We start from the raw sequence: 22,521 nt of genomic DNA, 5'->3' as shown, positions 1-22,521 counted from the left end.
ATGGAAAACTACATCAGTTCTGGAGGAACAGGTGTGTGAATTGCAAAGAAAAACGCTGGTGAATGGAGGAAAATTTCCTCCCAGGAAAGTTGCTGCTCCAGTCTCTGGTGTGCAGTTTCCCAGATGTTTTGGAAGAGATGGATTTTACTCAGACTCCTATGAAAAGGAATTCTAATACCTTTGTACAAGAAGTAAGTGCAGAATCTTATGATTGCTATCAGGGGGGGCCTACCTCCAGCCAGGTGGAAGTAAGGGACAGTCAAGTTTACTGGACTGTGGATCAGATGGCCTGGCACATGAGTCCCACAGAAGTATAAGGTTCTAGTAGATACTGTTGCACAGTGTACTGTGATGCAATCAAGCTATTAAGCGGTGGAACCCATTTGTGTTTCTGGAGTGACAGAAGGATCCCAAGAGTTGACTGTACTGAAGGCTGTAGTCAGCCTAACTGAGAAGGAGTGGCAAGAGCACCCCGTTGTGACTGGTCCAAAGGCTCCATGCATCCTTGGCGTAGACTCAGGAGAGGGTACTTCAAAGAAAAGGATACCAATGGGCTTTTGGTATAGCTGCCTCAGAGACTGAGGAAATTGAGCAGCTGTCCACCTTGCCTGGTCTCTCAGAGGATCCTTCTGTTGTGGGGTTGCTGAAGGTTGAAGAACAAGTGCCAATCGCGACCACAACAGCGCACCAGCGGCAATATCGCACCAACCGAGACTCCCTGATTCCCATGCATAGGCTGATCTGCAGACTGGAGAGCCAGGGAGTGATCACCAGGACCTGCTCACCTTTAACAGCCCCATATAGCCAGTGTGAAAGTCTAATGGAGAGTGGAGACCAACAGTAGACTCGTGGCCTGAATGAAGTCACACCACCATTGAGTGCTGCCGTACCGGACATGCTAGAACTTCAGTATGAACTAGAGTCAAAGGCAGCCAAGTGGTATTCTACGTCTGATATTGCTAATACATTTTTCTCAGTTCCTTTGGCAGCAGAGTGCAGGCCACAGTTTGCTTTTACTTGGAGGGGTGTCCAGTACACTTGGAATTGACTGCACCACGGGTGGAAACAGCCCTGCCATCTGCCGTGGACTGCTGCAGACTGCACTGAAACAGGGGCAAGCTCCAGAACACCTGCAATACATTGATGACATTATCATGCAGGGCGATACAGCGGAAGAAGTTTTGGAGAAAGGAGGAAAATAATCCAAATCCTTCTGAAAATCCTTTTGCCATGAAACAAAAGTAAGGTCAAGGGATGGGCACAGGAGATCCAAACTATCAGTTTCATTTTCCCTAATGAAAGGGATGTAACGTTTTGCTACACTGTGGAGATTGATTCACTTTGGTTACTTGTTTAGATTGTTAAGGAATTAAAAAAAAAAAAAATAAAAGCAGTCTTAATCCTTAAAAACGTATATATACTGCAGTCACATTCTTGCTAGATTTGTGGCCTGGCGAGGTAAGGGAACAGGCTACAAACTACTGTAGGGACAACAGGAGGGGGAATAGAATCTGAGTCAGGGCTGTCTAGTAAGAAATTTTTCAAATTAAGATACAGTGCTTTACCAAAATACTATAGTGAGAATACTTTTGGACTTGGTGATCTTAAAGGTCTTTTCCAACTGCGTTGATTCTGTGATGCTATGATCTGTATTTCTTATATGTTTTTTCTCCTACAGATAAAATCTGGGGTAAAATTCCAACGGTATTGATAATATCTTTGCAATGAAATTTAAAACTTTAAATTGAAATTAAAAAATTTTAATTTAAAAAATTAAAACTTTCAGATAACCAGGATGTACCTCCAGTGGGACTGGCTGTGCTTGGGTGTCCTGGTAATTAGCTCAGTTACTGCAGAAACTGAAAACAAAGAAACTCTGGATTCCAGTGTTGAAGGAGAGGATTTTGACAAGCAGTCTCAAGAAGCTGATGTTGATGGAGATAAATCTTCCTTAGAGGTAAGATGACAGAAGTCTTTAGTTAAAGCTTGTTTATTAATAAGATACAGAATTATAACTACTAGAGAAATTGGTGGACAAATGTATTTTTAAAAAGAGCAAGTTAACACGCAATTAACAACTGAGTAGATGTCAAACCCGCCAGTCCTTTTCAGTTGCTGTACGTGACACGTAGGACAAGCTTAACAGGTGATCCTGCTATGCCAGAGTGTAAAATCACATCGGCCTATGATGCATGGTCATGAAGAAGGTTCTGCTAGTCTGTGCTTCAGTCTAGATACAAAGCCTTTTTCTTAGTCTTACTGTTTTTTGACTTTAGACCTGTTCTTGATTTCATCAGCTACATTTTGGCACTGTCTTTGTTCGTAGAAAACCTGGCTTATTTTGCTCTACTTTGCAGTAGATGTGGGCAATATTTATAAATCATTTTTCCAACTTTTTACTGTGTAGCTCAACTGTAATGTGCCAAGTAGACAGGAAACCAGAAGAATGGAAAACATTTCTAAAAAGAGGGAGGAAGCAGAGAATTGGTGCAAGCTTGGTAAATTTGGCAAATTTCCTGGGGTTTTGTTACACGTAAGATGTGTAGCAGTATTTTAGTTATGAGGTTTTTAGGAAGCACTTTTTAAAATTCACAGATGGGAAATTTCTCACTGTTGCAGGGATGCACCCAAACTGTGAAAATGAGAGGGGTGGGGAAAGGGGTTTTTTTGCTGTTAGATACTTCTAATGAACAAAATCTAGTGGTCTGTTTTTAGTGGTGTTTTTAGTGGAACCTACTTCTAGAGGTATGATAGTGTATTTCAACTTAACAATTGTAATTTATGTTAGAGTATGCTCCTGTATGTGTGTTTTAGGTTGTGTACCGGACTCCAAAGCCAACTGGGGAAGTGTATTTTACAGAAACCTTTGATGCAGTATTGGCTGGGTAAGTCTATGCCTTAAAATTTTAAACTTCGAACATTTTAACGTATAGTGGGAGGACTTACTTTGTGTTCATTTTTCTGCTAGTATCTCTATAAGAATTAATTTGTACAGGGGCTACAATTGGGAAGGCTGGCAATGCTTGCTACAAATACAGCATAATGTTAAGCCTGATAGTTAACATTTCAGATATGTTGCTGGTTTTTGTGCAAACATTGGTTAACAAATGCAAAAACTGACTGAGGTACTTGAAAAATGTCATTCACTCCAATTTCTAGTTTCATGAGATCTGTTAAAAGATGAGTTTGTCTTCCTGCTATATTTACTATTCAGAGCTTTTGCTTACAATGCTTGGGAGTTTTTTTTGGTCTAGCTGTACATAATTTACATAAGGATAACAACTATGGAACTAAGCTGTATGAAAAAGTAAGCAGTGTGTTGCCTTTCTTTCCTAAAATTTGGGAAACAGTGTATAAGTTGACTAGGTAAATCACCAGAATAGAATAGCTTTTTTTGAGAATGAATCTTGAAAATCTTCTGTGTGACTTGTAGAGATGTTTTATTTCCTTGTTGGTCTTTCCCCTGGTAGACCAAGGATCTAGTTTGCCATTTATATTGTGAAGCTTTTCTAGCATCTCTGGAAAAGCAAATCTGACTGAAATTTGAGCAGGAAAGTTATTCATCACTGAAATACTCTGTGCAGAGAATGGTTCAGAATGAATGGAGATAGTTCTTTGTAGAGTTAATAACAAAAATGTAGTATTGTAGTTGATACAATGAAGAGTTCAGTGACACTGTTGGCTTAAGATATTCCTGTACATGGCTCGGGATAGAACCGTTGTATGGCCAGATGAGGGTGGATTGCCCTTTCTTTCTTTCTACTTTATTTTTTTTTTCTTTGTCTTATGTGTGAAATGTTCAAATTTTTTGGTGACCTCAATTTGATAAGCTGAGTTCGCCTTGTTCATAGTCTCAAGGAGATCAAGGAGTTGGTTTGCCCTGTTGTGGTGCCCTGTGAGCAATACGCTTAGAATGTGTTCAATGCATGATTGCATTTGTCATTTGGACACTTTTACCTCTGCTTTTTGTCCCTTGCTATGCAAGGGTACTGTTACTGTCGGGTAGTGTTAAAGTTTCTTCGGGCGATTATTTTTTTTCCTTATCATATTGAAGATGTTACACTTGAACCTTGCTATTTACCATGTATTTTTGACATTATATGCTTATGTAAAATTCTTACATTTTGCCAAACTCACCTTGTATATAAAACTGAAGTTTATTCAGAATAATTGAATTACTTTAGTGCTATAATTATATAATCAGTTATAATCTTAGGAAGTATTTTGAAATGCTGTTTTAGACTAATCTATTTAAATTTTTCCTTTTGTGTTTTTTGAACTACACAAAGTTCCATGATGCTGACTAGCAAAATCATTTTCTCATATTCACAGCCTAGAAGCAAAAGCTGATTTTCCTGTGCTTGTTAAATAATACAGGTTTGCATAAGTAATTCAATGACTACTATGCTTTTTGTTTTAGGTGGGTGTTGTCTAAAACCAAGAAAGAAGACACAGATGAAAACATTTCTAAATATGATGGTAAATGGTTTTAATGTTCATTTCCACTGTATAGTTTCTGATGTTCTGTTGCTCTTTGAGAAGCAACTACCTCTTATGCTGAACTTTTCTTTGAAAACTTTGAAAAAAGTTTGTATAATTACTGTTACCCTGAAACAGATGTGAAATTTTGCTCATTGGGTCACTTGGTGTGAATTTTCTATTTTTGTCATCCCAACAATGTATTGCAATGAATGATAGTAAAATACCCTCTGGCATCTGAATACTCAGTATTGATTGTGAATAGCGCTTCTTGCGAACTACCTTCTCTGAAATCATGTCAGAAAGATGTACCATTTCAATTTTGGTTGTTAAACACATTTCTAAAGCAGCATGTTCTGTGTTGCTGTGTCTGTCCTACTGATTCATGGGTTGGACTCTGTCATGGTTTAAACTTGAAGAAAATTAATTTTATTCCAGCCCAGCCTCCAGGTCTAGCCTCTGAAACAAACGTGTTAAACTGAATGATGTTTTTCTTTAAAATACTTTTTCAGAATGCCTGTGCTTCAATATAGGGTTCTCCAGTAGTTATTGTACAGTTTTTTCTTACAGTAGTCTAAAATCTGTAAAGTAATAATGAAAAAGTTGTTTTGATGGATTTTATCATTGGGGTTTGCACTTACAAATTCCTAGGCTAGAAATACCTGCTTTAATATGATTTTAAACTAACAGATGTGTGATCCATGGCAATAATTTTGCGATATGAATTTATTTCATTCAAGAGAAAGTGTTCCTAACCATTCAAGGAAGATGTCCCTGCCTGTGGCGGAGGGGTTGGAGCTAGTTGATCTTTAAGGTCCCTTCCAATGCAAGCCATTCTGTGATTCTATAAAGTAGGGAGAACAGGAAAAGTTTCTGCTGCAGTAGAAAAGTATTTGACACTGCTCTTTTGTCAAATGAAGTCAATGTTAGTAGAAAGTGGTAAGCAAACATAACTTGTAGGGTTTTGGTGTGTAAATCGGTATAGAAGAGATGGTTTTAGGTTTAGCACTTAACAGAAATACTTGCAATTAAACAGAAATCCAGTGGAAGTTTACACATGCTATAGGTTTGTGCAATAAACTTAATGACATTTTGTGGTGTAAACACATTTAATGTTAAATGTGTACATTTTTCTATTTCATTTCATTGGTTTATGGTGGATTGTGATAAGGATGTGGTTCTTTCCTACTTTGGAGTCCATGGCTTTTTTTTTTTCCTTTGAGCTGAAAAATTCTGTTTTACATGTAAAACTGAGATTTTGATAATTTTCTTGGCTGTAACATTTATGATACTACGAGTTTTACTGCTGTAGAAAGAGCTACTTGGGATAAAGAAGAAAGAAAAAGCTTATCACTTATTGTAGTTAAAACTACTTGCTCTGTTTTTCCCTAAGCTTTCTCTCCTTCTTGCTGTCTGAGCCAGAACAGTGTGTTAGATGGATCTTTGGCATGACACAGTTTTTATTTTTATCCTTTAACTGTGGAGCTGGAATTCTAGTAGTTTCTAATTATTGAAAAGTGCTGGTTACAACATTCTGTTATTGATTTGATAGAAAAATGGGAGCAACAAATTTGTGTACCATAATTTTTTTTTAACTGGGGGAGGGGACACAGTTTGAGTGCTGTACAGCAGTTAATTTGGGAAATGTAAGCTGGACTTCAGTAAGGTTTTGTATCCACAGCAGGATTACCAGTATTGGATTGGATTATTATTGTTTAACTTCTTTGACATCAGATGTCAAGATTTTTTTCCCTACTTTAGCAATTGGTCTTTATTTGCTTTCAGTGGGGCTGTAATTTCTTTACTTCAGCCTACATTTCTTTCAAAGACTCTGTGTTTGTGTGTGTGTGTTAGGAAAATGGGAAGTAGAAGAGCTGAAAGAAAACACAGTGCCTGGAGACAGAGGATTAGTGTTAAAATCAGTCGCAAAGCATCATGCAATATCAGCTATGCTAACAAAGGAATTTATTTTTGATGATAAACCTTTGATTGTTCAGTAAGTAATCCCTCAGATCTTATATTTGCTTAAGATTAAATATTATTAAAATCTTTGCATCAAGAAGATAATGTGAATGTCTGTAGAAAAATACTGACTTACACATAGCTTTACCTTATCCTATCCAGAGCTGTCAGAACTGTAAGTATGGATGATTTAGTAATCGAATAAGATACAATTAAACTCTTGAAATATTTTTGGAAAAAAATTAATATTTACAAGATTTCTGAAAAAGCTAACTAATTTTCAGTCTTATTCTAGGATCTAAATCATATGGAGTTTGAGGTTTTCCATTTCCAGAACACTTGTGTAGCTCCATAAAAGCAACTAGAATCTTGAACATGTTATAGCAGTATTAGTGATCATGAGCACTATGGCAATATGACTGCTTTTTTGTGATATTCAGACTTGCTTTCTTGTATTTACAGATATGTCCAGATAACTCCTCTGGGTAAATTCTATGTGTCATCTGGTCAGTTTCAGAGGTGGCACAAGCTTTGTAGAACTCTTGCCCATTTTTACTTCACTTTGATGTTTGCATGTTGATTGATACTGCCTTGAAACTTTCCTTACTGGTGATAGCTACTATAGCAGTTGCTACTGTGGCATTTTTTGATGGACATTGCTGCTGTATTAGCTCACATGGCAATTAAGAACTTTTGGTCACATAGAAGTGTTTGGACTATAGTGACTAATACAGTCTTAATGTATTCATAATTAGAATTGCAATTAGTTATTAATTTATATTTTTCTGATACTTCAAATGTTTTGTTGTTTTTCTTAACTTGCCCAGATATGAAGTGAATTTTCAAGAAGGCATTGACTGTGGTGGTGCATATATTAAACTTCTTTCCAGCAGCAGTGACTTGAATCTGGTATGTCCTCATACTTAACATTTGCTGTCAGTTGTTCATTTGAGAAATGCGTAATTGTGTTTGTGAAATGTCAATAAGAAATTAATTCTTAATGCATCCTAAGTTCTTAAAAGCTTCCCAAATGTTTAAACAGAAGATTGGCCAAGGTAATAATATACATATAATTTATTATATACACACAAAATATTTGGAATTGTGCATTTTTTACTGGTGGAATATTTGATATTATTCTTGTTATAGTTTCCATTTATTTTAATGAAACTTTAATCTAAAACTTACTTTAAGTTTGTAAGATCTATATTCTCACAAGAAACTTCAAAATGTGAATTTCAGAAGGCTAGAATAAAGAGTTTGCTGTGATTAATGTACTCTTAGTTCTGCACAAGTGATGTCTTATATCCAGGACAAAGGCCCCTTTGTCTGTTTAATCTGACTTTCTGCAGTAATAGAAGCTGTAGAATCTCAACTTGCAATTTGTGAAACACCTTTTTTCTGCATGGCACACAACATAGCATCTTAGAAAGGGGTCATGGCTTGGATTTAGAAACTGAAAGGGATGGGGAATCTCTGTTCCCCGGAAAAAGCCTGAATGATCATGTGTGAAAAATTAGTAAGTGCCTTAGTATGCTGGACCATTCTGTAGATTATTTTTATCCCTTAACACATTGACATGGACTTGCCTGCCCTTTCCAAACTTTTCTGCAAAACTCTTCATTACCATGCCAGTGTTTAAAATAGTGCCTTTTCTAGCCAAGTCTCAGTTCTGGCACTGATTGTTTCCATTTCAGTATTTTTGCCACTGCACTGAGGTGTAGATACAAGCTGTCTAGCCTGTGATGGAGAGTATTTTAGCAACTTTTTTAACATTGAGAACTGGCAGTGGATTATGACCTAGGAGCTTCTGCAACGTAAGTTTTGTGTTGACAGCATAGGACTTGACTGCAAATCAGCAGTCAGGAAGAGCCACTTAACAGTGGGGGATAATATCTGTATTTGCAAGAGTCTAGGAGATGACAACGTATGTAAGAAGCTTCTTGTAAGCATTTCCAGGATGTATTAATACAGCCTGTAATGCAGCTTCCTTGTGGTCTTCCCTAAAATTTGTATGCCAGTGTGGGGTTTTTTTTTTTATGTTCAAATAACTTGAGTACTAACAGATTTAACAGTATTAAAAGTAGAGACTGTAGGAAAATAAGTAGAAGCATGACATCTTTCATAATGGAAAGATACGTAAACGATGGTAAAACTGAAGTTGTGAGTTTTACGTTGTCTTACTACAAGGTAAACCAGAAGATGGCAAATGCAAAATTTGCCTGTTTATGGCCTGCTCACAATTCATGATGTACTGGTTTGGAATTTCACTGGCTTTGTGGTGAGGTAACTTAAAAGAACCACTGTTCTTTCTCATTTTTTGTTTGATTTTCTTTGTGGTTTTGGTTTTTGTTTTTTAAACTTTGAAATTGGACATGTCTCAATGCTGTATATAGGCATACTGCTATTAGATGGTTAATTATTGTTAATTCTTATCATTGACATTTTCCTTAGACTGTTGAGTGTTGTAAAAGGGGCCAAACTTAAAATACGTGCACTTCTGTAGTGCATAAAGTGAAAGTTTTACTTTGCATTCAGAAAACTTAAGAATATGGACTTATTTTAATTAATACATTTATGTCAGAATATATCTTTCAAGAAGAAAACTTCCAGAAATTAAGTGGTCTTCTTCAGGCAATTGGTTAAGGATATAAGGCACCATGTTACTGTGCATTTCAAGTACAAAAGTCGTACAGGTAGTTGAAAAAAAATCCCAGTTTAATGCAGCATACTCTGAAGGAGAATCACTGTATCTGACATTTTCAGGGTTGTATATTACTGTTGCTGTTATTTAATGTACAGCAAAAAGAGTAATAAAATACCGAATAATAATATTTCTGGGGTTTGTTGAAAAATAAAATTGTTATGAAGAACAATAACAAGTTCCCTTCCATCTTTTAGTTTATCATTTGTAGAAAAATATAGATACCTGGGTGTGTTGATTTGTGACAGGTATCTCTACTTAATGGAAGGGTAAGGTCTAAATAATCCTCCTTTCAGAGGCTTAAGTGATCTCTAGTTACTCCATTCCCTGAGAACAGACAGCACCCAGCAACGCGAGAGGACAGGTCAATTCTGTTTACCAGTTTTCAGTTACCTTTTAGGAAAAGGCAACTATGCCTTATGCCATAACATCAAGGGAATGAAGGAATGAAGTACCCAAAATTACTTCATAAAATGTACAGTATAACTGCATAAAATATACAGTATAACACATGCTCAGCTTTCTTGCTTCTACAGGAATATTTTTTTGACAAAACACCTTATACTATTATGTTTGGACCAGATAAATGTGGAGAAGATTACAAACTACACTTTATCTTCAGACATAAGAATCCTAAAACTGGAGAATATGATGAAAAACATGCAAAACGTCCTGACGTAGACCTAAAGAAATTCTATTTGGACAAGAAGACGCATCTGTATACTCTTGGTATTTGCTTAATTCTTACAAGTTTAAGTTGGAAAGGAGAAATTAAAACTGTGTTTCAGTCCCCTGAAGCTTTGTATTTGAGCCTGATTTTTTTGCTTGTAATAGTTTGTTAATTCTGAGGGGTGGTTGCTTAGTGATTTGGGCTTAAATGGTTTAATGACTGGGTTTAAATGACGTAATGACTGGGCTTAACTGCAGGACATATGAGTGACTTCTGAATGCTGCTGTTTAATATTCAGCTACAGGAAAGAATACCGGTCCTGGTCAGCCTTTAATGTGAAGAATTAATATTTTCAGTACGTATAATAAAAATACTTTTGTTAAAGATACTGAAAGACACACAGCTGTCCAATATTCCAGGAAGGCATCAGAGTTCACAGGAATTCAGTTACATCTGCAGCATGTCACATGCCACTCTCCTTCACTTGTTAAGAGTTCTCACACCTGTATCTGCAGGAGTGTGTATGAGCAGATGCTACCATATTCTCTGAAGATGAATCAATACGAGCTAGTTTTACTTCATGTGACATTTCCTTCTGTGCCAACAAACAGTATAGCAGAGGTGAAAGTTTAATTTCTTAGTTCTTTTTTCAGCAAAATTGATTGTACTTTTGAACTTCCATGGAATAATAATAGAAGCCATGTTCAACTGCTGTGCCATGGGAAAAGTAACTTTTTTTTTTTTAATAGATTACTGTAGTGTGCCACCATAAGCCTTCACTTTTAGATAATGGGAATAAGTGAAACAAAACTGTTCTTGGGGTAAAGGAGTGCATGTGTTCCTGTATTTGGGCTGTTCATTAGAAATTATGCCTAAAGATACTTAAACTCCAGATTGCATTTATTCTGTTACAATTTTTCAAATAGACTTCATAGAGCTGTGTGATTCTAATGCTTTATGTGACTGATAACAGAAGTTTAAATCAGTTCTTTGCATTGTATCTGAAGTGATACAGGGGTTTAACTTTTTCATTTATGGGTATTTTAATACTGTTGAAAACTTCTAGGCTGCAGGAGCTTAATTAGCTATTATCAGACAGTCATTATGAGACTCTTACTCTGGTTTTCATCATCCATCTTTATAAAACTGCCATAAAAGTGGAATAGTATTTAGTTTAATAGTTCGTTGAATGGATGCTTGAACATGCAGATGTGCTCACTGATTATTAGAAATGGATGTGGATAGAGTGTCACTGACTCTCTGTCTGTTACTGAGTGTGTCTCTTACTGAGTTTGTCACAACACAGTTCTATGACCCTGGCTTCTCAGTTACACTTGTAAAATACCAAAACATTTGGAAAGAATTTTCTGTATTCATAATCTGCACTTTAGGGAAATGGCTGTCAGATTTGAATCTGAGAGAAAATATTTTGATCCTTTAGCTGTGTTACTGATGCAACTCCTGCGTTTCCATGCTTCCTGTGTTTCTGGTGTGAAACCGTAATTTAAAATGAAACAGAATTTTGGTCAAGTAATAGGTTTTTGAAAAATCTCTTACAATGTGCTTGGATGTGCAAGAAGTTTCATTTAGGGAGACCTGATTTCTGCCATACTTCCCCACAGTAGCAATTCTAATGTTTTGTGTTCAGATCCAGTACTTGAGTGGCTAGTGAGGATTCTGTTTGCTATAATTTGTCTAAGTTTGTGCTTATTACATAGGTTTTGTTTAAAGAGATTTGTAAAATGAATGCTTCCATTACTGCTTTAATATTAATTTACTCATTTTAGTGCTAAAACCAGATGATACATTTGAAATTTTAATTGACCAACTGGTTGTCAGTAAAGGAAGTCTTCTTGAGGATATGGTTCCTCCAGTAAACCCTCACAAAGAAATAGATGATCCTAGTGATAAGAAGCCTGAGGACTGGGATGAGAGACCAAAAATACCTGATCCGAATGCTGTCAAACCAGATGACTGGTAAGGAGAACATTTTTATCTGTACAATACATTTTACTTGCAAGTCCTTCATCTAAAGGATTTGTTTGGTTTTACTTGTCTTTTTTTTGCTAATAGCAGTTGGGATATGTTTCACTACTAGAAGCACTAAAATTTGGAAACATAATTGAGTTTGGTATAAAAATCTGGTCATCTTCTAAGGAAATAAAAATTGTGCTTTTTGCTCAATTTCTACCCTCCATGGTTGCAATTAATAGCTAAGATTACTATACCTGAGAGATTAGGAAGAATTGGGTTTTTTCTTCACCATATAGTCTTAGTTTACATTCAGTGATTTCTACTTCCTTCTGTGTGAACTATGGTTCACATGGCAACTTAGGAAGAGGAGGGAAAAACCTAATGGTAAGATCCAACTGACACTTGCTGGTTAATGGCAGCAATTTCTGGGCTAAGTAGTACTTTTAAACAATGTAAATATAACTCAGATATTTATAAACAGATAATTGGATGTCTAATTCTCATGATCACTGTATCTAATTCTCATCTGCCTTTGAAAATCATGCCTTTCATGCCAGTTACAGTCCTCTGAACAAAACATTCATTCAAAGTCAGGTGCTGTGTTTCAGGTGCTGATTCAAAATACAGCTGCTGTATTTTCTAACATAAGTCTGTAATTGAAGGGATGAAGATGAGCCTCCCAAAATAGAAGATCCTGATGCTGTAAAGCCTGAGGGATGGCTTCATGATGAACCACAGTATGTTCCAGACCCTAATGCAAAAAAACCAAAGGACTGGTAAGATCTTGGTTCAGTAAGTGCAGGTTTTTAACAGGTCTTATAGATAAGCCTGCCTATTGCCTGTGGCAGGTTGAATTGTGGGTCAGAAGTCAATCCAAATCTCATTGTCTTTTGAGGGAGTAAGTTGGAATGTGTATTTCTTTTGGAGGGCTGCTTTTAGAGAAAAATGAACATATTTATTGCCTTTTGGTTTTTGAAGATACATAAACAAAACCAGAATATTTTTTAGAGTATAGCAGTCCTCCAAAAAAAAAAAAAATTTGCTAATGTTAGGTAAAGTTCTGTGAACTGGTCAAAATTTTGAGATTGTTAAAGGAAGATGTGTATGGACCTTAGCTTCAGACTGACTGCTAGTGTTCAGACCAGCCCAATCTCAAATCAGCTGTTTCTACCTTCTTGTCTTTTATGTAGGGATGAAGAAATGGATGGGGATTGGGAAGCCCCTCAGATCTCTAATCCGAAGTGTGAGGCTGCACCTGGTTGTGGCCCCTGGGTGCGTCCCATGAAGAATAACCCAAACTATAAAGGAAAATGGAAAGCACCTTTGATAGATAATCCAAACTATCAGGTAATAGAAATAGTCTTTGTTAAAAAGTACGGAGTAGTTGAAAGTAACAGAGTGTTGAAAGTAACAGAGCAGGCAATTCAAAGTAATAAATATATGTAGTATGTTTTATATTTTAGAACGTGAATACCCTCACTAACATTTTGAGCTTTTTTGTGTGTTCTTTAAGTACATTGGAAAATATAAATGCTGCCCATATTAAAACAATTTCTCTGCTAAAAGTCGCTTTTGGCAAAATTTGCACTTGTATCACTTAGTATGTTCTGTATAATTGTATTCTGGATCATGTTATTTAGTGAAATATTGACCTTTTTTGTTGGGGGTTTAAGTCAACATTTTTTAATTTAAAAAAATTAAACTTTTCATTAAACAGATTGACTTACTAGTTAAATTTTAGTGGAAGCATCAATAATTAAATTCCCCTTCTACCTACAGTTACAAGGAAATCAGTTTGATATTAAGTAAACTTACTTTGTATTATGGCTGGAGAGTACTTGAATCTGATTTCTGTGAGTTTAAGAACCTAAGCACATTTGCAAACAAAATATGAATCTAATTTGCATAGGTATAATAAAGCTGAATTTTCCTTCCATAAAATTTTCCCTAATACTTCTGGTTACAGTAGCTGTCAGTTGAGACAAGGGGGGGGGGAGGGGGGCACAAAACATATTATACACATAATGGAAGGAACCATATGGACCATGGGATGTAGTTCCCCTGCAGTCTTAGGCCACCAGAGAATAGTTGCTTACCTCAGAAGATCCCATCAGTGGCCACAAAACATTAAGCAGTGCCCTTACAGAAATGTATATGCTATATTGATGAGCAAACCCCAAAGCTATGTGTCAGAGGAGAGACTAGAGGAAGAAGTAATGCTAATAGCATATTTCCCCTTCAGTATTAGGAAATTTGTTTCCTAGAGTTACTCTAGGAAACTTTAAAAGAGTGTGTTTGGAATCACCAGTACCAGCAAGAATGGAGATACTGTGTACAGTCAGTTATTACTGTAACCCTCTGTGAACAAATCCATTAGTTTTAGGAGGTCTCTCCTAAACAGAAAATGGAGCTGCAGCTACCAAAATTCTATGGGCTACTTCCAGTTCTGGTTTTATGTAGATTAAATCAATTGCTTGTCTTCTTAAATAGTGTATTTTAAATAGTCAGGAGGTTCCAGTTGTTTTAAAATTTGTTTCAGAGTTTGTTGGCTTTTAGTGAGGTATAAGTAATGTGAGTACTTTTTTTCGTTTGCCTTTTTTTTTTTTTTTTTTTTCTTTTTCCATTAAAGGGAGTCTGGAGCCCTCGGAAAATACCAAACCCAGACTATTTTGAAGATAGTCACCCATTCAAGATGACTGCTGTCAGTGCTATTGGTTTAGAACTCTGGTCTATGACGTCTGATATCTACTTTGATAACTTCATTATATGTTCAGAAAAAGAAGTAGCAGATCGCTGGGCAGCAGATGGCTGGGGCTTGAAGAAATTAGTAGCAGGTGCTAATGAGGTATAAACTTTATGTTCTTGATAGCCAAAAGTAGTGAGAGATGTGCTTTTGGAAGAATTTTCTGTCAGTTAATGCTGACAGTATTAATTTGTTTGCAGTTAATATTTGTACTAACTATGATAGGGTTGTTTTTTCTCATAGCTTGGCTTTTTACTATTCCCAGATTAATACCCTCTTGAAATTAAAAGGGTACAGCATTTTACTTAAACACTAGTGGGATATGGGCTCCACTATAGGTTAAGTGTTCTGTTGTTCATGGTGATACACGAAATTGAGTACCTGTCAGCAAATGGAAGCTGAGTTACTTGCACTCAAAGACCTTTTTTTTTTTTTGGTTTGGTGGAGTTTTGTGTTTGGGGTTTGTTCTTTTGTTTATTTCTTGTGGAAAACTCTATTATGTATGTTCTTTGCATGTTTCCCTCCCATGAGAAATGGATGAATAGTCATGTGTTTTTTCTGTGTAATAATTTTAGGCCTTTAGCTGCTGGGATGTATATTATGCAGCTTGGAAAACAGTACACGTTTATGGAGCTGTAACTGTTCTTCTGTTTTGATGTGTGTATCCACACTTGTTTCTAGAGCTCTTTCACGTGCGAAGGCTTGACTTATTCTGACATACGGGATCGTGAGCCCCTCTAGTGTTTGCCTGTAGTGGCTACAGTTTTTCTAACAGTCTTGTATTTTCTTTGATTGAGTGACAAGAGGCCTGCAGTTGTGGGAAAGAAATGATGGGTTAGTGGCAAATGTGTCAAATTCCTGACAGCTGCTGTTTGTCGCAGGATGAGCATCACAGGATGAGCAGGTCGCAACAGCATATCTTCCCATGCAGTTAGGAAGGGCACCTCCCACATCCTTGCCCTTTTTTGAAATATATGATTTTATGTCTGGACCTGAATCTATGCCTATACACACAACAGCAAAAAAATATTCCCTTTGAGTACTCTCACTCCACTGTATCTCTCAAACTTCCTCCCTTTGTTTCTGATGTACCCTTTCCAGTGGTCTTGCTGGACCAGGCACTTGGCCTACCTACGTCCCTCTACTATGTAAGTCAGAACTGGGCTGGGAGGACAGTTTACTCCCTGAATAATTAGCTGTCAAAAGAGAGAACGTGGTAGTACAGATGGAGCACGACACTGTTTTTCAGGAGGCTGCCTGCTGCTCTGAGGTTCTTGATGCTTTGGAAACTTCCAGCCGAGTTAGCACAGTGTGGGATAGAAACAAAGTAGCTGGGAATGGTGTAAAGTGTGAGCTTGCCAAGACTCCAGATGTCGCTTTGCAAAATTGAGTAGTGGCCAGTCTGGTACATTTGGAGTACCACGTTTGTTCCTTCTTACTTAGCACCTGCTATTCATTTGCGGTCTGTCAAGCTGTTACTTTACTAGTATTAAAATCCAATATTGTTTTAGTCATTAAAAGATAGAAGTAAAGAAGGGTGTTCTTTAGGCAACATAAAGCTTAAAATATTTACAGTATGCTTTGTAAAGTTAAGTGTTGAGAGGCATGTAAATGAAAAATTAATAATTGTTTTTAATGTAGCCTGGTATGTTTAGTCAACTGGTGACTGCTGCAGAAGACCACCCATGGCTCTGGGTTCTTTACATCTTGACTTTAGCTCTCCCTGTTGGTCTAGGGGTGTTGTTCTGCTGGCCAACAAAGGTAAGAGAAACTTATTATATTTTTATTTGATTTTACTCTTAATAATTTATTTAAAAACTGTGATCATCTGTGCAACAGTACGCCCTTTCAATGGGCCATTGATATTGCTTAGCTTACAGTGGCTTTTGTTTAATTCTTAGTTTAAGTGTAAATTGAGTTTTGATTTGTTGTAGAAAACAGATGAAGATATTGACTTTAAAAAACCTGATATATCTAAGCCAATTACAAAAGGAGAACTAGACCAAGCGGGAGAGGAGTTAGATGATGATGAAACAGAATTAGAAGAAAAAGGAAATGAAGATACTGCTGAAGATGGTAAGATGAGCAAGCCAGCTTGCTGTTTGATTGTAAAGATATGAATAGGACTATTTTGTAGATTGCATTGCCAATAATTACAGCCAGTTATCTTTGAATATGCATAACCTGCTGTGCTCCGAGTCATCTTTTTGTCTTTAACAACCTCCAGCGAGTAACATTCCATAGCTAATAGTTCTTTGATAAATATAAGCAGAAAGTAAGGCTCTTCTCAGTATTCTTCATTTTTAGGAAATTAATGTGGTTCCACTAGTCTTTGTGTGTTTGTAGACAATGATGTGTGATTTTTGTCAGTTCTGAATATTTCATATATTGAACACATCTGAATGGTTCAGATACATGTACCTTTAAAAGCTATTACAGATGCATTAAGTCTTTAACATAAGTCTTTCATCCTGTCTGTGGGAGGGTTGTACCTTGAATTATTCTATTGGTCACTTATTTTAGTAATTCTTCATAAAGCCTGAAAATACAGTAGATGTGAAATACTGAAAACTGCTTTTTTTTTTTTTTTTCCCTGAAGGAAACCAACTGAAAGTTGTCATTTTAGTTGGTCAATTAAAAGTCTGAAAGTATGTGCTATCGTGAAAAGAGAGAATGCCAAAGCTGTTAAAATTAGTTAGTAAATCCAACAACGATCAATTCCTACTGAATAATGAGAATTCTACTCTCTGTATTGGAGATGTTTTTAAGGGTTATTGTAAACTAGCAGTTCATTCTAAGACTGAGATTGGCTCCCTTCCTTGCTGGAGTTTCTGGAAATAGTACATTTTTAATGTAGTTGTGTTTACCAAGTAAAACTAGTTTCTTCTGCAGAAGATGAGGGTGAAGAAGAAGAAAATGACGTTGCAGATACAAGTCAAGAAGAAGGTGATAAGTCAAATAAATCTAGTTCAGAAGATGAGGTAAGGTTGTGATTTTTTTTTTTTCCCCATTTTTGCTTTGTCCTTATCCAACATCACTCTTCTAACTAAGCTCAGTTACCCACGAGAGTTTTTCTTTTGTTAAGACATAAAACAAATCATGAGGGGGGATGTTATGTTTGAGTAGGACACCTCAACTGCTCTCTATAGGTTTGTGAAACATGTCTCTTCCTGTGTAATTTTGGCTAAGAGGTGATATTTATTGTAAAATACAGGTATAGTATGAAGTGATCATGCAGGTCTCTAAACATGAAACATTTTTACAGGAGTACAGTTTTTAACAAGTTATTAAATGAATCAAGTCTTAAATTGGGCTGCTGCAGCAGATGTCAGTCTCTTTATATCATGCTACTTAACTGATGGAACATGTGATTCTAAACAAATAGCCTTTCAGTAAGACTTTTGTTGTTGTTGTTAAAATAGGGGTTTAATCAAAATGACCCATACTGGTCTTGAATTCAGCACCTGCAGTTCCATTTCTCTTGTACAGGTTAATACAGTCACCAGATAATCTGTAAAATGTTTTTCAGAAAATTACATTGTAGAATGGAATTTGTATGTGCTTTTCTTGCTTGTCAACTGCTCATTATCCTTTCATTTGGTAACAGTGGTATGTCTGAGATGCTTTAGATCCACCCACAGTATTTCTGTTGGTCATCCTGTGCTTGCCACTCCCTAAATGAGTCCCTTCCCAGATTAGAGGAGTTGTTTAATGTAACCTTAACTCCTTTTCATATAGAAGTCCTCTAAGAAACTGTACCTTACATGAGGTTGCATTGTTTCAGCACTGAAATTCTCCATTAATTACCTCTTATTCAGTAATTCCTCCTTTAAGAAGTTTGGGGTCTTTTTTCCCTTAAACTTAACCTGGGAACACAGTATCTGATGAATCCATTAAGATGCATGTGATTCTCTGTGAACATAATAACAGTATCTGTGTGTACGCCATTACATGCTGTCACAGTGAGGTTATGTCTTGCTCTTCTCAGGGTATTTTCAGATGTACAAATTTCAGTCATGAGTTACTTGGTGACCTACTTGGAAGGTATCATGTATGCCATATTCTCACTCAGGTTCCTCCAGTCTGTGAGCTGCTCCTTCTAAATGAGGTGCTTACCATTAGGTGATGCAGGGAAGTGAGAAAGCAATGCATTGTCTGCTTTTAAACCAGGCAGTAAATGGGCAAAACCAAATTCCTGACATTAGTTTTGATGTACTGGTCTCTTCCTTCTGCATATAGAAAGAAAAAGTCTTCCACCTACTTTATTTATTGATAGATTAGTATTAGGAAAAAAATGTCCTATTGCTGAAGTGTTGGATTTAGTGATACAGTGATGAGGGTGAGGGGAAGGGGGATAAAGTAGTATGCCAGTTGTGATAATCAAAACTGGTTTAAAATTTTAATGCTGATTTTTTTTGGTCCCCCCCCCCAGGTGAAAGAAGCTAACAAAGACACAAGCTATGGAGATAGTCCACTGAAATCAGTGCGCAAAAGAAGAGTACGGAAGGACTGAGTTACTTCCAGCTAGTATTTGTAGATCTAGATGATAGTAACTTTTGCTATGTCACCTCAGTGGGCCTTGACAGCAGGCAAGTTCCTGAGATTTGAAGGAAAAAGGGGGGCTTATTGCTACTGAAGTTCTTATTTGAATTCTCTGATCTCTTTTAACGTTCCTTGATTCCCTTTTTTTAAGGAGAACTATATGTGAGGAGTTGTCTGATGTTTTGAATTCAGAATAAATGTGAAATTACACGTCAGTCAACTGATCTTAAGGTGAAGATCCTTAAGATTTGAAGGTTCCTAGAAATTAGTATTAGTTGGAGATAACTTTAAATATTTTTTAAAATGAACAAATTATAATATTTTTGCAGCTCTAGCACAAAATTAGTGGTTTACACTTTTCAGCTGAAAGAGGATGATAGTATAGATGTAGCATCTATAGTGGTTCACGTTGCTACGAGAAAAGGTATTTTTTCTGTGCAGAGCTAAATGCAATAATTGTTTTTGTATGATTTAGTGCTAGCAACAGTTTCTATTGTAAATTATTTATTTTAGTTGATCTTGTTATATGGCTGGTCACCTGTTTACTTTTTAGACATTGTAATTTATTTTTAAGAGTTATTTTAAAATAGAATACTCCTAGAACATGCAGTAATTAATGTGACTTGGTTTACTTCTGAATGCAGTATCAAAACTGCAAAAGTGACATATACAGATGATTTTTTTCAAACTTTTATAGTTCTCATGTTCCAAGCCAGAGTGGTATAACCTCTGTTTATAGAATACTTGCTAAGTGTACATTGCCTCCTAATAATATTTAATAACTCTTGCTTAACATGGAATTTATTAATATAGATTTTTTGATGGATTCAGTTTTTTACAGATGTGAGTAACTGGGCATTCTCATAACATAGTTTAAATAAACTGCATATTGTAAAAGAAATGTTGTTTTGTTAAAGCTGCATATTAAAACGAACAATAAAACTGCAGTCACCAGGAACCTCTTAAATATTTTCACAGCAGATTGGGTCAGTGTATATTCCATGGCAGCCTCTAACAAATGAACAGTTAATTAACCCTAATCCAGAAGCTAGTGCCTTCGAGTGCTTGTGCTGAACTATTTGAAAGTTAATTGTATTGGACTCTAATTTTGTGTGAACTATGTGGAAAGGCCTCTGGTTTTGTTAAGAGTTTGAGAGAGTTTTATGGGGTGTGTTGGTTGGTTGTATTTGTTTTTTTTTTTTGTTGGGTTTTTGTTTGGTTTAATGCATGTTCCCTCCTCTTTACTTAGGGTCTAAACTCAAAAGGTTAAGTGAAGAGTCCAGATTCCTCCTCTTGCCTGACACTTGTGACCAATAGGTAGAAGTTGTTACCCTGCTAATAACAACTACTGTGAGCTGTCAGGGAACACTTCAGCACTTCTACTGAATGTGTCTTGTCTGAGCCTGGTAAAAGTCCTTTGGATTTTTTTACAGCATTCAGCTGTGGTTTTGGGGGTAGTGTTTATCTATTGGGGTGGGTTTTTTTGGTTTGTGGTTTTTTGTTGGTTTTTTTTTTTTTTGGGGGGTGGGGTTGGGGCTTGGGAGGAGGAGGGGGTTGTTTGGTGTGATACAGTTATCCCAGGGGGGTTGCTAGTCTTCCCTTAGAGTTTAGTAAGGTTCCCATAAGGTCTTGATTAATGCCCCATCAGCATCTTTGCTTGTATGGCACTTCAGTAAACAAAGAGCTGTTTATTATGGGTAAAATGATCTGACAAGGCCATGACTCAAGGATGGTGTTTGCAGCAATACTGACTCTCTGTAAGGCCTATCTCACTTAAATACTGACTTAATGACCTTGATTACCCAGAGATAGAAGATATCTTTCTGCACGTCAGCTACATCATGGCTTAGTAAAAGCAGTTTTACTGATGATGCCCAATCCCAGACTGTTATATTCAGGGGAGGCTACATAAGAGACCGAGCCTCTTTAATTACAACTGAAGCTACTCCTCTGTTAGCTTTCACCTTCATGAAGATATGATGAAGTAATTCTGGTTTCTGTCTAATGTAGAGCTCACTACCTGTGTAAGAAAAGGTCAAATCTCTTTTAACTTGGCTTAAAGTTATCTCAGATGGAGAAATGCAAGTTTTAGCTTTGACAATGCTGGTTACAATCTGCCAATCCTTTTCCTTCTTCCTTTAGCCAGAACAGAAAAGTACACAGAAATTCAAAATTCATGGGTGGAAACACCAGGTGAGTTTGGAACTGGAAGCTTTGCTGAAAGTATATCAATTAACCCAGGTTTACTCTTCACACTTGCTAATTACATCTAGTCTTTCAGACATTTTGGCTGCATAGAAACACTTAAGATGATAGCAGAGCTGGAGAGAGTGAAGTTTTAGAGTTTACAGATGTTCAAACTAATTGAGACAAATCAGAAGTTTTTATTTAGTGTAAAGTCAGAAACACAACATCTTTAAAATGTTAATAAGTTAAATGAAGGCCACAGTACTGGGATGTAAATGGTACATAGATGAAATGGCTACTATATACACACTGATGGATTAAAATATCACTATCCATTCTTACAATACAAAACCATGATTTTAAGATTACTTGATCTCGGGAAATTGCTGCAGTCTAACAAGCGCATGCTCTGTTTCCACTTGATCCCCTACAGTGCAGATGGAGATGTGCAGTGATGTGGCTTTAAAGCTGAGATGGCTGTAATACAAGGCAATCTTAAGTCAAGTGCTTGGTGCAAATAGTCTTTTTTTTAATGCTCAAACCCTGGACTAACAATGTGATCTGCTCTACCTGCTAGCAATTACTCGATGAATTTAGAGTTCCAGTGAGAAAGTAGTTCTGTAAGATTAAAAATACTTCCAGATGTTTACAGGATGCGATGACACAAATGGTATCAGCCACTTGTGCCTTGGTGGGTAAAACTTTTCTCCATCTTTCTTGCTTCAGACTTGTAATCAGCCCTCAAGACTGAACTGTTAGTGCCCTGTTTGCACTCATTTGACTTTGCTGACACTCTGAGTGCTGTACAGCCATCTTAAATAGGGAGAAATGGGAAACCCCCCCTTTGGGAGGGGGGAAACATCACAATGTCAGCTTACACTTGACACACAGCAGTGCTTAGAAACTTTGGGTTTGAGAGGGATTTATTCTACTATTAGACCTACTAATTCCATTCCTGCAGCTTTATTTCATAGAATTCATCACAACAAGGTTGAAGAGATCCTTTAACTAGTGGTTTTCTTTTGTTGAAAGTACAACAGCTTTAGTACTGAAGAGTCAGAGCTCAGTTCTACGTTACTCCTGTAAGTAAGGTCTACAATGCTGCTGTATCGCAAGATGAAATGCGCAACTGAGTACTGCTAAAATGTACATTGTTTTTCAGTCTCTCTCTCTGTTAATACTGATTATGCTAGATGTACTGCTTCTATGAGAAATGTTCAGACCCACAACCTGGGCTGAGCTCCTCTGACAAACCTATTA

The 22,521-nt window shown here is 36.6% G+C and overlaps 1 protein-coding gene across 2 annotated transcripts; it reads left to right on the top strand.

Moving 5' to 3' along the window:
• Positions 1 to 1,768: 1,768 nt before the first annotated feature.
• CLGN (calmegin) lies at positions 1,769 to 20,002 on the top strand. 2 transcript variants are annotated; one of them, XM_057419043.1, is made up of 14 exons: positions 1,769 to 1,957; positions 2,815 to 2,885; positions 4,421 to 4,479; positions 6,334 to 6,475; positions 7,269 to 7,350; positions 9,682 to 9,874; positions 11,603 to 11,792; positions 12,452 to 12,565; positions 12,980 to 13,136; positions 14,419 to 14,634; positions 16,174 to 16,293; positions 16,467 to 16,608; positions 17,425 to 17,513; positions 18,965 to 20,001. In XM_057419043.1, exons 1-14 carry the CDS (start codon positions 1,796 to 1,798, stop codon positions 19,043 to 19,045), a joined length of 1,818 nt encoding a protein of 605 aa, XP_057275026.1. In that variant the 5' UTR covers positions 1,769 to 1,795; the 3' UTR covers positions 19,046 to 20,001. The 2 variants fall into 2 exon arrangements, with proteins under 2 accessions (XP_057275026.1, XP_057275030.1); XM_057419047.1 differs by lacking the exons at positions 6,334 to 6,475; positions 7,269 to 7,350; positions 9,682 to 9,874 and having other exon boundaries at positions 18,965 to 20,002.
• The last annotated feature ends 2,519 nt before the right edge of the window (positions 20,003 to 22,521 follow it).

This window comes from Pezoporus wallicus, unplaced genomic scaffold, assembly GCF_028554395.1.
Source record: "Pezoporus wallicus isolate ANWC-B61680 ecotype Strahan unplaced genomic scaffold, APGP_CSIRO_Pwel_v1 contig_6597, whole genome shotgun sequence".
In the NCBI taxonomy this organism is placed as follows: domain Eukaryota; kingdom Metazoa; phylum Chordata; class Aves; order Psittaciformes; family Psittacidae; genus Pezoporus; species Pezoporus wallicus.
The sequence above is the reverse complement of the archived record's forward strand: the minus strand, read 5'-3'. Positions and strand labels throughout refer to the sequence as shown.